The sequence below is a fragment of the Psammomys obesus genome, unplaced genomic scaffold (genome assembly GCF_907164565.1).
Source record: "Psammomys obesus unplaced genomic scaffold, mPsaObe1.curated_primary_1811, whole genome shotgun sequence".
In the NCBI taxonomy this organism is placed as follows: Eukaryota; Metazoa; Chordata; class Mammalia; order Rodentia; family Muridae; genus Psammomys; species Psammomys obesus.
Genome location: NW_026596057.1, coordinates 3,131,995 through 3,146,113, shown reverse-complemented (window position 1 = coordinate 3,146,113; position 14,119 = coordinate 3,131,995). Strand labels below are relative to the sequence as shown.

General features: G+C 49.0%; 1 protein-coding gene across 4 annotated transcripts in view; it reads left to right on the top strand.

Annotated features, from left to right (window-relative positions):
* The window catches only part of Rxrg (retinoid X receptor gamma), a 41,501-nt gene extending 38,629 nt beyond the window's left edge, over positions 1-2,872 (top strand). For 3 of the 4 annotated variants that reach the window (XM_055624615.1, XM_055624617.1, XM_055624618.1), the window contains one exon: positions 2,391-2,872. In XM_055624615.1, coding sequence (XP_055480590.1) covers positions 2,391-2,538 — 148 coding nt within the window. In that variant the 3' untranslated portion in view covers positions 2,539-2,872. The remainder of the gene's footprint in view (positions 1-2,390) is intronic. The other variant, XM_055624616.1, reaches the window with a different exon arrangement.
* The last annotated feature ends 11,247 nt before the right edge of the window (positions 2,873-14,119 follow it).

Here is a 14,119-nt window from a genome sequence, read left to right as displayed (position 1 = left end):
GGCAGGGATCAAAGTGGCACGGGCTGGTCACCCTGGGCACTGACCAGCCCGGGCATTTTTCACAGTGGTGGAGTGCTGCCACTTTGTGGATAGGACTGTGCAGTGCATCCCGTAGGGCCCAAGCTCTTTGGGAAAGTTAGGAGCAGAGATCAAAGCAGGGTGCAGAAATCACGCACATCTTTCATGCCAGCGAGCACCTTCAAAGGCTATCTTGCTGCTGACATACCAGCCAGGAGCGCACGAAGCATGGAATCGTCCCATCGGCCCTGGTCTTAGTTCCCAAACCCAGCGCCGGCAGCATAGATAGCAACTGGGGGGAAAAAAAATTGTTGACAGTGTTACAGGATGCCAGAACTAATCTCGGTCCAACTTTGCGCTTTGAAGGCAAGCTCTTTGTCGGGAGAGGTGGGGAGGGGAGGGCAGCCTCCCCCTTGGCGCGTTGTCCCTTTGCTGCAGTGGAAGACACCGAGATGCACCCCGCTGTTTTATCTTTGGGCGCTCAAAGCTTGTGCTGGCATTGGCATAGCTCCTTCCCGCGATCTTTAAGGTTTTCATGTAGAGAAGAGTGAGCCCGGTGTTTCCTGTTACTTTCAGATAGTGTCGCTTTTCTCAAATTGACACATTTGAATTATTTTTGTCTTATTTGAACGCATCTGTGTGTATAGGTGTGTGTATGTGTGCATACGTGCATGCAGAGGCCAGAAGTCAATCTCAGATGTCATTCCACAGTGCTGGTCACTTTTTTCTGTCTTTTTTCTTTTCTTTTCTTTTGAGACAGGGTGTTTCACTGGTATGGAACTCAGTGATTATGCGGGGCCAGCTGCCCAGGGACATGTTTCCTCTTCCTCAGAGCTGTGATTACAGACCCATCTCACAATGCTTGTTTTTTTTTTTTTTTTTTTTTTTTGTTTTGTTTTGTTTTTTTAGTGTGATGTGAGTACTGGGTATTAAACTCAGGCCTTCAAGCAGTTTACAGACGGAGCTATTTTCTCAGCCCCGGTGCTGTATTTTTTTTTAAAATGTGACCTGGGTATAGAAGTATGCACATTTCCAAGAAACACTGAAAATCCGATTCAAAACTTCTTGAAATGAAAAATCGAAGCCACATAGGTAAATTGGAACATGATTCCAAACAAGGGACCTAATGGGCCACACAGATGCCACACAAGTTCCTCCCAGGCCCACCTTCCCTCTCTTAGGGACTCACAGTAACATCGCCATGATTGTGTACGGACCAACAGTGAAGTGTGCATACGTGAGAGAGTAAGGATGTTTGCACATACATATACGTGAGATTGTGCACTTATGGCAGCCTGAGCATGCACGTGCACATGCAAAAATGTATGTGTGCGTGAGCAAGTATGTAAGCGTGCGTGTGTCAGTGAGGGTATGTGCGCAAGCCCCTGCTGGGAGTGTCTTTCTTGTTGCTGCGATGCGATGCTCTGACAAAAGCAACTTAGGGGAGAAAGGATTTATCCTGGCTTTGCCGTCCCTGAGGGATGCTGTTTATCACGGGGAAGACACCTGTCAAGGTGGGCGAAGAAGCCTGGTGGCAAGAGAGGGAGACAGCTGCTCACACTGTGGCCCAGTCAGGGAGCAGAGAGCAAACGTCAAGAGGGGGGGTCCGAGTGTGAGCATTGTGGGAGTAGCACGTATGTGTGGGCCTGCAGGGTGTGAGGAGGTGTGATCAGTGCGTGCATGTATATCATTCCCCGCCCCCCAGAACAGACTGGCGCCTCGGAGGCTGACTACCAGTCTGTCTCCTTCCCTCGTCCCAACCTAACGGGAAGCTCAGAGGTGCCAGCTGATCATATAGGTTGGTGGTGACTGGTTAACTGAAAGCGAAAACTTGGTTTGGGAAGCAGACGAAGGTTACAGAGAACAGGCAGGCCGTGAGGGAGAGCAGTGTCTGTGGTCATCCCTGGTCCACGGCAGGTCCTCAACATGTGTTCATCTGGTGCTGAAAGCTGTCCTGGGAACAGCATGCTTAGAGTGTCATGCCCTGTTTCAATGTGTCCCCCCTCCCCCCAGTCTTGGCAGATCCTGAGGAATGCAGGGAAATAAATGGCTGGCAAGGCAGACAATGTTAGCCATACAGTTCCGTGATGGATGGGGGTGGGGTAGAGTGAGGGCGTGTCTGGAACATGTCCTAGAATTCGAGACTGCCAACATGCTGTGGCATCCTGGTTCTTCTTTTAACATGAACCAGCCGGAGTGGTTCCTGAAGTTCCTAGAAGCTCCCTGGCTTGCAATCCTCCAGCTCCTTCATCTTCGTTTCTAGGTCTTTCTCTCATAGCTCGGTGGAGACCCATCAGGCAGTCTCCACCACCAGCATCAGCTGCCTCTTCTTGACATTCCCTGGTCACAATGCCCCTTGCTTTTCCCTGCAGGTTTGCCAAACTGCTGCTGCGCCTCCCAGCCCTACGCTCCATCGGCTTGAAATGCCTGGAGCACCTCTTCTTCTTCAAGCTCATTGGGGACACCCCTATTGACACCTTCCTCATGGAGATGTTGGAGACCCCTTTGCAGATCACCTGAACCTCCTCAGCTGCAGCTTTCCCACCCAGGGTGTGTGTGGAGCCCTACCCTGCACACTGTCCCCCCACTTCCCACTTTGAGGTCCCTTCCTGTCCCCAAAATGTGATGCTTGTAATAAAGCTAACCTTTCTACACATGCGACTTTTCTAGGTGGAGTTTTGTATGGATGCTAAAGGTGACCCTTCTTTGCTGTCTAAGGGGCTGAAGTCTTTCTGGAAGTTCTTGGGAAGAGTAGCCAAGCCTCTGTACATATAATTGGTTTAAATTATTTTTTCACTTGCCATGGAAAGCAAACAAAAGGAAAAGAAAAGAATAAATATGATATTGGCACTGCTTGGAGTGTGTGGCGTGTTATTGTGCAGCTGGGATGTTCTCCAGGATGTGGGTGACAGGGGCTCCGGTACAGGTTAGCGTTAGGCTCTGTGGTCCAGGGCTGGGGCCAGAGGACTTGCTGGGCTGGAGACAAAGCCACCGTTGATGCTGGGAAGGAAAGCGTCTTCTAGAGCCAGCCTATTTCTCCTCCTTTTCTAGTCCCTCCTCCTCCTTGTCCTTCTCTTCCTCCTCTTTTAATTCTTCTCAAGCCCATTTTCACAGATATGGAAAAGAAAGTGGAGACTATCCACTGTCCAGAGAATGGGGACTATCAGGGAAGGAGTACTAGGGTTTTACTCTTGCCCCTCTTGGGGGTTGGAGTGGGGTGGGGCAGACCTATTCCACGACAAATGAGAGAACACAAAGAGAAGGGGAACTGAGTATCGGATACACATCCATGTATTCCCTCTGCCCTTGACTGCCAAGTAACTGAATGCTTCAAGTTCCTATCTTGGCTTCTCCAGCAACCATGGACTACAACCTAAACTGTAGCTGAACAAACCTGCCTCCTTAAAATTGGGCTTCCCAGAGCGTTTGATCACCACAACAGGAAATGAATGTCGCTCGATTTCTCAAGCAATTTTCCAGTGGGCAAAGGAAAGGAAGACCTGAAAGAAACAGCAGTAACGGAAGTGGGGGGATCAATAGAATGAAGCACAAACTTCCGATGAGGATGGATATTTCAGTGACCAAAATGAGCTGTTTTGGGCTTCATCCTAGGGACTGTCAACAAGCAAGGAGAAGGAGCATAATAGAGCTGGTTTGAAGCCTGAAGAAAACAACAACAACAACAACAACAACAACAACAACAAAACCCCAAAAAACCAAAAAAACAGCCTTTTCCAGTTCGTAGTGTATGTGTAGGAGGCACAGCTTACAGAAAGCATTAGGGGGGAAAAAAACAAACCAAAAAACAGAATTGTTAAAAAACAGAATTGTTAAACATGCAGGCTTTTTTCTTCAAGAAAATGACTGACACCTGTTTTCCCAGAAGGCTGGAAGCAGATGTTTTGTAACAACTCGGTGACCCTTTGCTGTTCTATGGAGCCAGCCTTCACCTGAATCCCCCCCCCAAAAAAAATCCTGAGGATTGTTTAGGCCCTAATCCTGTCTCTCAGTGATAGAACCCCTCCTTATGAAAGAGGCCCCATGTGCTTTGCATTGTCAATTAATAGAACCCACCCTTGTGCTCATTACAAACCCCTCCTTCCTCCTTAGGCCCTTCACCACATCTCTCTGCAGCCATTCCTGATCTCCCTACCTCTGTAGCTTTTATGTTGTTTTGTGTCTCTATTTGAACACTTTTCATGCCGTGTGCTGCATATTCTGTGTTACATATTTTATCACCTGCTTACATGTGCTATTAACTTTCCTTGTAAACTCCTTGAGCAGGCATCAAGTCTGACCGAACCATGCTTCCACAAAAGCTTGAAGACAAGCACCCTGTTCAAAGTTGACATTCGACAAAATTTTCTACAGTTGGTACCTCTGGTTTCATTCTTAACAGAAGGAATTCCGCTGCAAAGAGAGCAGCTCCGTTGCCAGGCTAGGAGGTGGAGAACCAGACTGTGAACGGTCAAGTTACTTTTCAGGGGCATGATGGACAGTGACCAAAAAAATTCAGGCATGCTCATTGCCATAAGGGAGTTCATATGTGAGACAGAAAGCGTTAAGACCAAAGTTAATAAAGAATTACATCTCCAGGGCTGACATGACAGGAGATGGCTTGGTGGTAAAGTGCCTGCTGGGCAAGGGGGAAGACCTGACTTTACCAGGACCCACACAGAAGCCTGGCATGGCAATGTGCTTCTGGACCCCAGCATGGTAAGGAGGACACAGGGGGATTGTGGAGAGCGGATAAAATCCTAGTTGAAAGTATATTGGTGACACAAGCCCAGCCATGTCAAAAACCCCCCAATACCCCAGACCCACGGGAACTGGCAAGGCTGGGTCACATTGGGGAAGCTGGCCAAGCCTTCCTCTAGTCCCAGCGCAAGCCCTGACAGTGGATGCAGAAACGGTGAGCCATGGCTTCCCCTTCAAGATTAATGCGTTCTGAGACTGCTGCCCTTACAGAAACTCCATGCCAAGATTAGCTAATCCTGCCTCCTTGTTCACTGTATGCCGGGAACCCACCTTCTTTTTTTTCAGCGGCATACGAGAAACCCAGCTCCTTGATTCACGTGTAAAATATGCACGTTGAGTTTCTGGGTTGCTGTTTCTCCATCAGAGCGAGCACAGCCCACCAGACCCCAGATTTTCTGTATGTGCATCTGGGTGCCTGTCCTTTCTTCACCCTCATAGTCCTGGGTAGATAAGTCTCTGAAGCGGTGCAGAATGTGGCAGTGGATCCCAGAGCTCACAGACCAGCTGGTGTAGCTCCAGGTTCAGTAAGAGACACACGAGGGAGAAAGAGGGAAGGGAATCGAGGGAGAAAGAGAGAGGCAGAGACAGACACACAGAGAGACACACAGACAGAGAGAGACACACACAGAGACAGAGAGAGACACACACAGAGACAGAGACAGAGAGAATAAAAGAAAATAAAAAGGTAAAGAGGGAGAGAGGAAGACACCTTTGGTTTTCACACATCACAAATGGGCAAGCGCACCTACATCTACACACACACACACACACACACACACACACACACACACACCCCACAACCCCTAAAATAAAGAATGATCTGTCTAGCACTTAAGTTTATAATATTCATAAAAGCCTGGGATTATAATCTGGCCTTGGAGCTGTAGGCAGGGAACCATGATTATATAGGTTTTAAACATGTCAGGGTGAGAGAGGCATGGCTCCTCTCCCTGCAGAGGCTGCTGGAGATCTCTAGTCTGTGACTGAGAAGGGTCTGCAGATTGAGGCGCTGGTAGACTCAAGCCCACACAGCACAGAAAGGAAGGGCAGGTCTCATGTAAGGGTGGAACTTGGACAAACTAACCTATCCAGAACGTCCAGCTCACGGGTATTTTCTTGGGCTAGTTCTCTTTTAGACTTTCGTCTTTAAAACCGGTTTAGAGGCCACCTAGGAAAAGCAACCTCACCAGTCTACACTGAAAACTCATTAAATAATCACAACAAGCCCACGTGACCCAGATTCTCATAGCGTCCCCGTCTACCCAGCCCCCACTAGCACCATGCTGGCTAGTTCATATCCCTAGCTTTCTTTCCTGCATTATTCAGTACACTTGGGACTGAGTGGGACTTGACTGCTTCCAGACATCATCTCCTTTCTCTAAGTGGTCACTGCCCCCACCACTGTGGTTCTAACAGCAGGCTGGGCTCCTGGAGGGTCCTCCCTCAAACAGAACCAAGGCTATAGGCTGTAAGGTCTTCCCACTTGGAGAAAGAGTCCGGCCTTTATAGGATTAATTTAGAGCTTCGCTGGGAGGGGCTAGGTGGGGCGTGGAAAGGAAACTTAAACTCTTCTCTCTAAGGCATCCAGGGAAAGCAGATCAGGGGAAAAGGGCCTCTTACCAGCTTGGTAAGAGACGCGGGGCTGTGGCCACTTTTCCAACCAGAGGAGAGCCACTCTCACCCTCCTGGAAAACTCCATGGAAATGTCTCCCGTGACAGTTTTGGAGCACATAGCCATCGCTGACCACAGACCACAGAGGAACTGGCCCAGGGCCCAGAGCCCCCATGGGGGAAACTCCGTGAGCTGCGCAGCTGTGGAGCAGCTAATAACTCACCCATCCCCAGCTGGATGCCGGCTCGCGGAGACGGTTAGGCACGGGCGCCCTCTGCTGCTAGCTCACGGTATTGGTCGAGAGCCTGTCTCGGAAAGCATCTTCTGGGTCTGGGAGAGCCTCCAACCCTGGCCAGAAGCGCCTGAAACCTGTCCTTTAGTGGGATGTTTGTTTCAGACTCTGCGGAAGCGGGCCCGCAAAAAGGCGTCAAGGCGAGAGCATGGAGAAGACACAGAGTCTACATAGAAATATGAGTGCAGGTTGGGTGAGTGAGCCCTTCCTCTGCAGCGGAAGGGGACACAGGCTGGGTCTGGCCAGTCACCAACGCTTCATGCCCAGGACTGGATCCCGCTCTGACAGAAGTGTTTCCAGTTGTCACTGACAGTCACAGCTGTTCCCACAAGCAGACCCTGGGACTTGGGAGTGGTTGAGTTAATTTTCAATGGGGATCAGGCTTTCTTTTGCCCCCTTCCCCTTTAATCAAAGCCATGAGAGTATAAAAGTGCCCGGAGTGGCACGTCCCACCTCTGAGGAGCCAGATGCAGAAATTCCAAGGAAGCTGGAGACACACCTGACAGCAGAAGTTGAAGTACTGGTGGAAAGAGCAGAGGCCAGAAGGGAGGGCGGAGGGTCTCCTGATGGCGGCCAGGCAGCCCTTCATGGCACCTTGAGCAGGTCCTGGACCTCACAGAGCTTCAGAGCTCGTGTGCTGTGTGGTAGATGAGTCTGGTAGAATCACACCTGAGACCTCTTCACCTCAGCGAATCAATAACGTCTGTCAGAGATCAGCTGACTTTGTGCTCCATGTCCTCACAGTGGAAGCGATGGACCACACCTCAGCCCTGGACACTCGTTCTAGAGAAAGCAGAGGGAGCCCGTTTCTTAGTGAAGAATCGGAAGGATAAAACACACAGATGAAACAAGATTATTCAATACATTATGGGTTCAGTGCCGTTAAACGGCACAATGACATAGGAGCCACCCAGAGCTAGGGAGACAGCCCAATCAGGAAGAAGTGTGCTTTGAAGCACTCGAACCCGAGGGTCCTAGCATTAGGAAGGCTGAGGACCGCCTCTCCAGTTGATGGCACAGAACACTCAAGCTACTCTTCTCTCTGTTCCTCCCTGCTGTTTCATATTTAAGTCCCCTTAAGATACTCACTTCTCCTTTTCCTTTTCTTGTAAGTCCTTCAATGTCTACTTTACACTTGCTTATCTGCACACGTGACATGCATGGGAATCACTACTACTCCGTGTTGTTAAATGTGTACATGATTTGTCACCTGTCTTGTGGTTTTGTTTTACTCCGTCCTGTGTTCTGAGGTCCCTCAATGGTGCTATGCCTAGCGCCAGCTGATTTGTTTTATGGGTGCATAGTATTCGTGCACACACACAGGTGGCCCGCAGTGACCTGCCGTTGTGGACATTCTTGCTGGCATCCGCCTTTCCTGTACCGGATTTCCTATGGGACACACAGGCAGGAGCAAGCCTTGCCCATAGCCACACATTCCATTTCAATCACCTCCTCACTGTCCTCCAAACAACTCTCTGTGTGTGTTCATTGATTTGAATGAGAACGGCCCCTATGCACTCGTATGTTTGCATGCTTAGTCACAGTTGAACTGTTTGAGAAGGATTAGGGGGTGTGGCCTTAGAGGAGGTATGGCTTTGTTGGAAGAAGTGTGGTATTAGGAGTGGGCTTTGAGATTTTACCCATGCTAGACATGATCCTGCGGATCCAGCTACAAAGTTCTGAGCTACTTCTCCAGTGCCATGCCTGCCTGTGTGCTGCCTTTCTTCCCACCATGATGATCACGGACTCCGAAACTGTAAGCAAGCCCCTGTTCAGTGCTTTCCTTTATAAGAGTTGTTGTGGTCATAGAGTCTTTTCACAGCAATAGAACAGTGACTAGCATAACTGTCCTCTGAGAGGCAGACCCAGCAGCAGATAGAAACAGATGCAGAGACCAACAGACAAACATTAGGCGGAGCTCTGGGAGCCTTGCGGAACAGTTGGGAGAAGGACAGAGGGACCTGGAGGGGACAAGGTTTTCGGATTCAACTAACCGAGGCCCATAGGGGCTTACAGAGACCGAAGCCCCAACCAAAGAGCATGCATGGACTGGGCGTAGGCACATATGTAACTGATGGGCAGCTTGGTCTTCATGTGGGTCCCCTAGCAAGTAGAGCATAGGCTGTCTCTGACATGGACTCTGTTGTCAGCTTTTGGATCACTTTCCCCTAGCTAGGCTGCCTGTTGGGCCTCGGTGGAAGATGATTCGCTTAGTCCTGATGTGTCAGAGTGGGTTGGTAGGGCAGGGGCTCTCCTTTTCTGAAGAAAAGGGGAAGGGGGAAAGGGAGAAGGGAATGGGTGGGTGGGACCAGGAGGAGAGGAGGGAGGGGGCTTCGATAAGGATGTAAAATGAATTAAAAATGAAAAAGAACAGTGACTAAGACAGAGTGTGTTAGATATGTGTACATATATCTAACACACGTACATACATCTACGGGTCCAGGTTTCATGTATACACAGTCTTCTTAGCACTGAGTGTAATTCACACATCTGGTCTTGTCAGTGTGCTGCATATAAAACAGAACCTCTCTCAGGCATCCTTCCTAGAATGCCTGAGAGAAACACTGAGTTCCCTTTGTCTCCTTGCCACCATTCTCACTCCTTCTTGGTTGCTTATCCTGAAAGGCTTAAAGAATTACACCTGATGCCTGACTCGGTGGCACACGCCTGTAATCCAGCGCTCGGGGAGGCAGAGGCAAGGGGAGCTCTGTGAGCTTGAGGCCAGCCTGGTCTACAAAGCAAGTCCAGGACAGCCAGGGCTACACAGATAAAGGCTGTCTCAAAAAGCCAACCAACCAACCAACCAACCAAACAAACAAAAACCCGAAAAGAATGACACCTGCTCTGGACTTGGCCCTCACTATTCTTTTTCCTGTGCATGTACACATGTATGTGGGTATATATTGTGTGTGGTGTACATGCCTGTGCAGCCCAGACGACAACCTCGGGTATCATTCCTCAGGCACAGTCCACATTTATTCTTTTGAGACAGAACTCCCTAAAAGTAGGCTGGGCTGGCTGTCTAACAAGTCCCCCAAACCTCGCCTGCCTCCTATGGTCCACAACTGGGATTACAAGTGTGTTCCACTGTGCCTGCCTTTTTTTCCATGGGTCCTTGAGACTGAACTCAGGCCCTTCTAGTTGCAAGGCAAGCACCCTACTGATTGAGCTACGCAGCCACTATTTTCTTTCCTGGGTAAGTATATAATAGAGATATGAATCCCTACAGATCCTCACTGACTCCCCTCAATGATTCCTATGTTGATTTCCTGACTCCTACTCTGTTGGTTTTAGATATGGAGTATGGGCGTTGCCTGGGCCTCTTAGGAGGGCTCTGCCCTCGTGAGTGGGATTTGTGCCCTTATGAAGGAGACGCCAGAGACTTCCCAGACCTAAAGTCATGTGAGAACCCAGTGAGATGGGGCGTAAAGGTAAGAGGTAGCCTTCACCAGACACAGGGCCTGTCAAAGCTTTGCTCTCCAAAACCACATTTCTTAGTCACTGTTCTATTGATGTGAAGAGACAGCTGTAAAAGTAACTTTATTCACTTGTTTCAGTTGTCTGGGGGGGCTTGCTGCCTTCTTTTGCTAACATAGGCCTAGTCCTGGAATCTTCTAGCCTCCATACAATCTAACCTAGACCTAGAGCATTTTTAGCCTCTGAGACTAACAGCTTAATAAGCGTACCCTTTTTTCTCTCTTCTTGTGAGAATTGGGAATATCCTATTATGTCAAGTCTTTCTCTGACACCTTTTCTGCCACTCAATTAGACATCAGTTTCAAACATGTGTGCTTCCTTCTACAAACTAACTTTACCTTCATTGTTTGGGAGTAAAGGCTTGTACCACCATGACTGGATCTAAGCTTTTCTTTACTTGAAATTTGCTCTATACCAGGCTGGCCTTGAACTCAGATCTGCTTGCCTCTGTCTCCTGGATTAGAGGCGCGTTTGTATTCCAGCCAGATCTCACAGACCTGGAAGATCTTTGGCTGTGATCTCTTGCCAGCCAGATCACACAGACCTAGAAGGTCTTTGGATGGGATCTCTTGCTAATGTTTTAAAATAGCCATGCTCTAAATTAACATTCCTTTACAGACACCTGGACAAGGCAAGGTGAAAGCATCTAATTCAAAGGGTTAGTCCATGATCATCATGGTAGGAAGCAGACAAGCATGGCTCTGGAGCAGTAGCTGAGAGCTTTGCATCCTAATCCATAGATAGCAGGCAAAGAGAAAGAGAGAGAGAGATACTGAATCTGACATGGGCTTTTGAAGCCCACTGCCAATGACATCTCTCCTAACAAGGCCATTCCTCTCCCAACTAGGCCGAACCTTCTCCTGATTAATCTAAAACAGTTGACCAGCATGCAAATATACAATCTATGGCGCCATTCTTATTCAAACCACCATGCTACAGGGAATGAAAATGAAGTTGCTCAGTTGGTCTTTGACTCTGTGGCACTTTGCCACACTCAGCCATAAATGGGATGTCTTTGTCACCCCTGCCACCACCCTATTCAAGGCTCAGGGACCCATGCCGAAGAGGAAGCAAAATGATTGTAGGAGCCTGAGGTGATGGATGACTCCAAGGAAACATGACCTTCCAGACACAGCAGATGCACACATGAACTCACAGAGACTGTGGCAGCACACCCAAGACCTGCACAGATCCAAGCCAGACAAAATCCCAGCACTGACAAGAGGAAGTGGACACAAAGTCCCACCCCTACGCAGGAAGCTATTTGCAATTGATACCTACAAGGAAAGGGAAAATCAGTTTTCTTCAATGGAGTGTCATTGGGTGTATCAACCTCACTCATGGCAGGCTCCACGACCAGGAGTAGTCGGTCACTGCAAAAGAGACTCCATTTTTGTATGTGTGTGTATGTCTTACTGATTTTTTTTCTTTTGTCTGTTTTGATTTTTACTTGTTTGCTGTTTTGAGAGAGGGGGAAAGAAGTTGGATAGGAAGTGAGGTGGGAGGGATCTTAGAGAAGTTGGGGGAGGGGAAATAATATGATCAAAATATATCATATTTTAAAAGTCTTTTTAAAATGCCATTTGAAGGGCTGGAGAGATGGCTCAGCGGTTAAGAGCAATGTCTGCTCTTCCAGAGGTCCTGAGTTCAATTCCCAGCAACCACATAGTGGCTCACAACCATCTACACTGGGATCTGATGCCCTCTTCTGGCCTGCAGGTGTACATGCAGATAGAGCACTCATGCACACAAAAGAAATAAATAACATCTTTTTACAAAAATGCCACTTGGGGCTGTTGAGAAGTTAAGAGCTTGCAAAAGACTTGAGTTAGGTTCCCAGCACCCATGTCAAGCTGCTCACCAGCTCCAGGGAACTCAGCCCCACACTCTCCTGGCTTCCACAGGCACCTGCCGCCAATCAGTGGACACTCAAAAAGACGCATACACACAAGCATGAATTTAAAAAGAAGACTGTGCTGTTGTTCCGTGGTGTTTTTTATTTATTCCTGCTGGTTGCCGGGGGTTCCTCTAACATTCTCTAGACTGTGCCCCCCAAAGCTACAGATGGAGCTCGGAGCTCCCCCTGGGCAAACACCGTCGTTCGGCTTGCGCTCAGAATCTTTTGTTTTCACGTGATCAGACCCATTCGCTTCCCATTTTGTGGTTTGTGATTGTAGTGTGTTGGAGAGAAACCATATACTGGCCCAACATCTCAAGACTGTTTTCTCATTAAGCTTACAACATTCTCAGGAGCTCTGGTGATGAGACTGTCTATGCTCTACGAGACATCTGTAGCTAAAGATCATGGCAGGCCTTCAGGCCCCTTTCTTTCCGCAGTTAGACATGCGCAGGGTCCAAGGCAGGCTGGCTTGATGACCAGGCCTTCCTGGCAGAAAAGCCAGAGGATGGGTGCTCCAGTGGTGCTTCATAGTGCTCCTGTGGCACTCCTGTGGTGCTCCTGTGGTGCTTTTGTGGCAGGCATGGTCCTGGTAAGGATCTGTCTTGTTGGTCCCAAGAGCTCCAGCTTTCCAGACCTGAGCATACACCGCAGGCCTTCCCACATACACCTAGCCACAGGAGTGGATGGTCCCTCTCTCCAATCAGAGCAGGCACCTCTCTTCTCCAAGGCAGAAGACTGGGCAGATACCAGCAAGCTTCTCCAAGTGCTTCTAATGCCTGCCGAAGATCAGAGTGCATCAGCTTTGTGTTGAGATGAGAGTGTGGGATTAAAAAAAAATAACAACTGTTTTCATTAGATTATCTCAGTATTTTCATATCATAGTTGACAAGAACAAGGTTCAGAGAGGCTTAGAAACTTTCTCATGGTCTCCGAGCAAGTATGGCAACCAGATTGCAAAAGCAGCCTCTCCAGTTCTCATTAACTTAACAGAGCCCCATCACCCCTCTAACCGGAAGACTGACTGGTCCTGGCTTTCCTCAACATGCTCCCAACATGCTGGAGCTTCCGTGGCTACTGTATACACCCTCCTGAGCTAATGTCTGAGGTCCCAGACACCCAGAAAACAAAAGATTTTGAAGCTGCCAGCAGGTGAGAGGTGGGGAAATCTGTGATCAAAACATCAGCATGCCCTGATGTTTTGCTTAGGGGTGGAACACTTTTAGCCTTGAGCTGCTGTTTGGAAAGGAGCCTTGTGGAACAGCAGCAAGCAAGTCATCCCTAAAGGCACAAGCCAAAAAGAGCCCTTATAAAAAACTACACGGCTCAATAAAACTTTCAAGTTCAAAGCCAGGGCCCACTCTGGAGAGAGCACCTTCAAGGTTTTGCTGCCTCTTGGGTCTGCGTTGTCTCTGTTGGAGACAGTCCTGTCCACTACCAAGAGCTCTGAGCTGGTGCCACTGAGCCATCTAACCTCACCAGAAGCGAGGGGAGAGAGGTCCTTGGTGCCCCAGCTCTGGCAGGAACCTGCTGGCAGTGATCACAGCCCAAGTTGTTTGGAATCAGATCCCAGATACACCTGTGGGGATGGAGCACTTAATCCTATGGCTGAGACCGGGGAAGACCAGTTTCCCGAAAGTGAGGCAGAGGAGCACAAGGCAGGCATGATCTGGAAGGGCCAAGATGTGGACACAGTTGACAAACGGAACTGCAGCCACGTGGGCAGATGCGGTTGTGCCTCTGAACCTGCACCAAAACCAGCATTCTGTACACGTCCCCTCCCTTCATCACCAACGCCCTTCCGGGCAGCGGAGACTGTCACCATTCCCATTCCAGTGGTGAGGACCTCAAAGCTCAAAAAAGAGTTATTTAACTCAATTAGCTGTTTGATTTAATTCAGGATCACATAGCTAGTTATGGGCAAACCCTACACAGCCAGACTCCGAAATGTCTCTCGTTACTTCACATACTTTTAGCCACAGCACACTATTGTAGACGGGAGGGCTAGTCCAGGAAAGAACTTTATTCCATGGATGCCAGTGTGAGTGCCCCCGCCTCCCCTGGC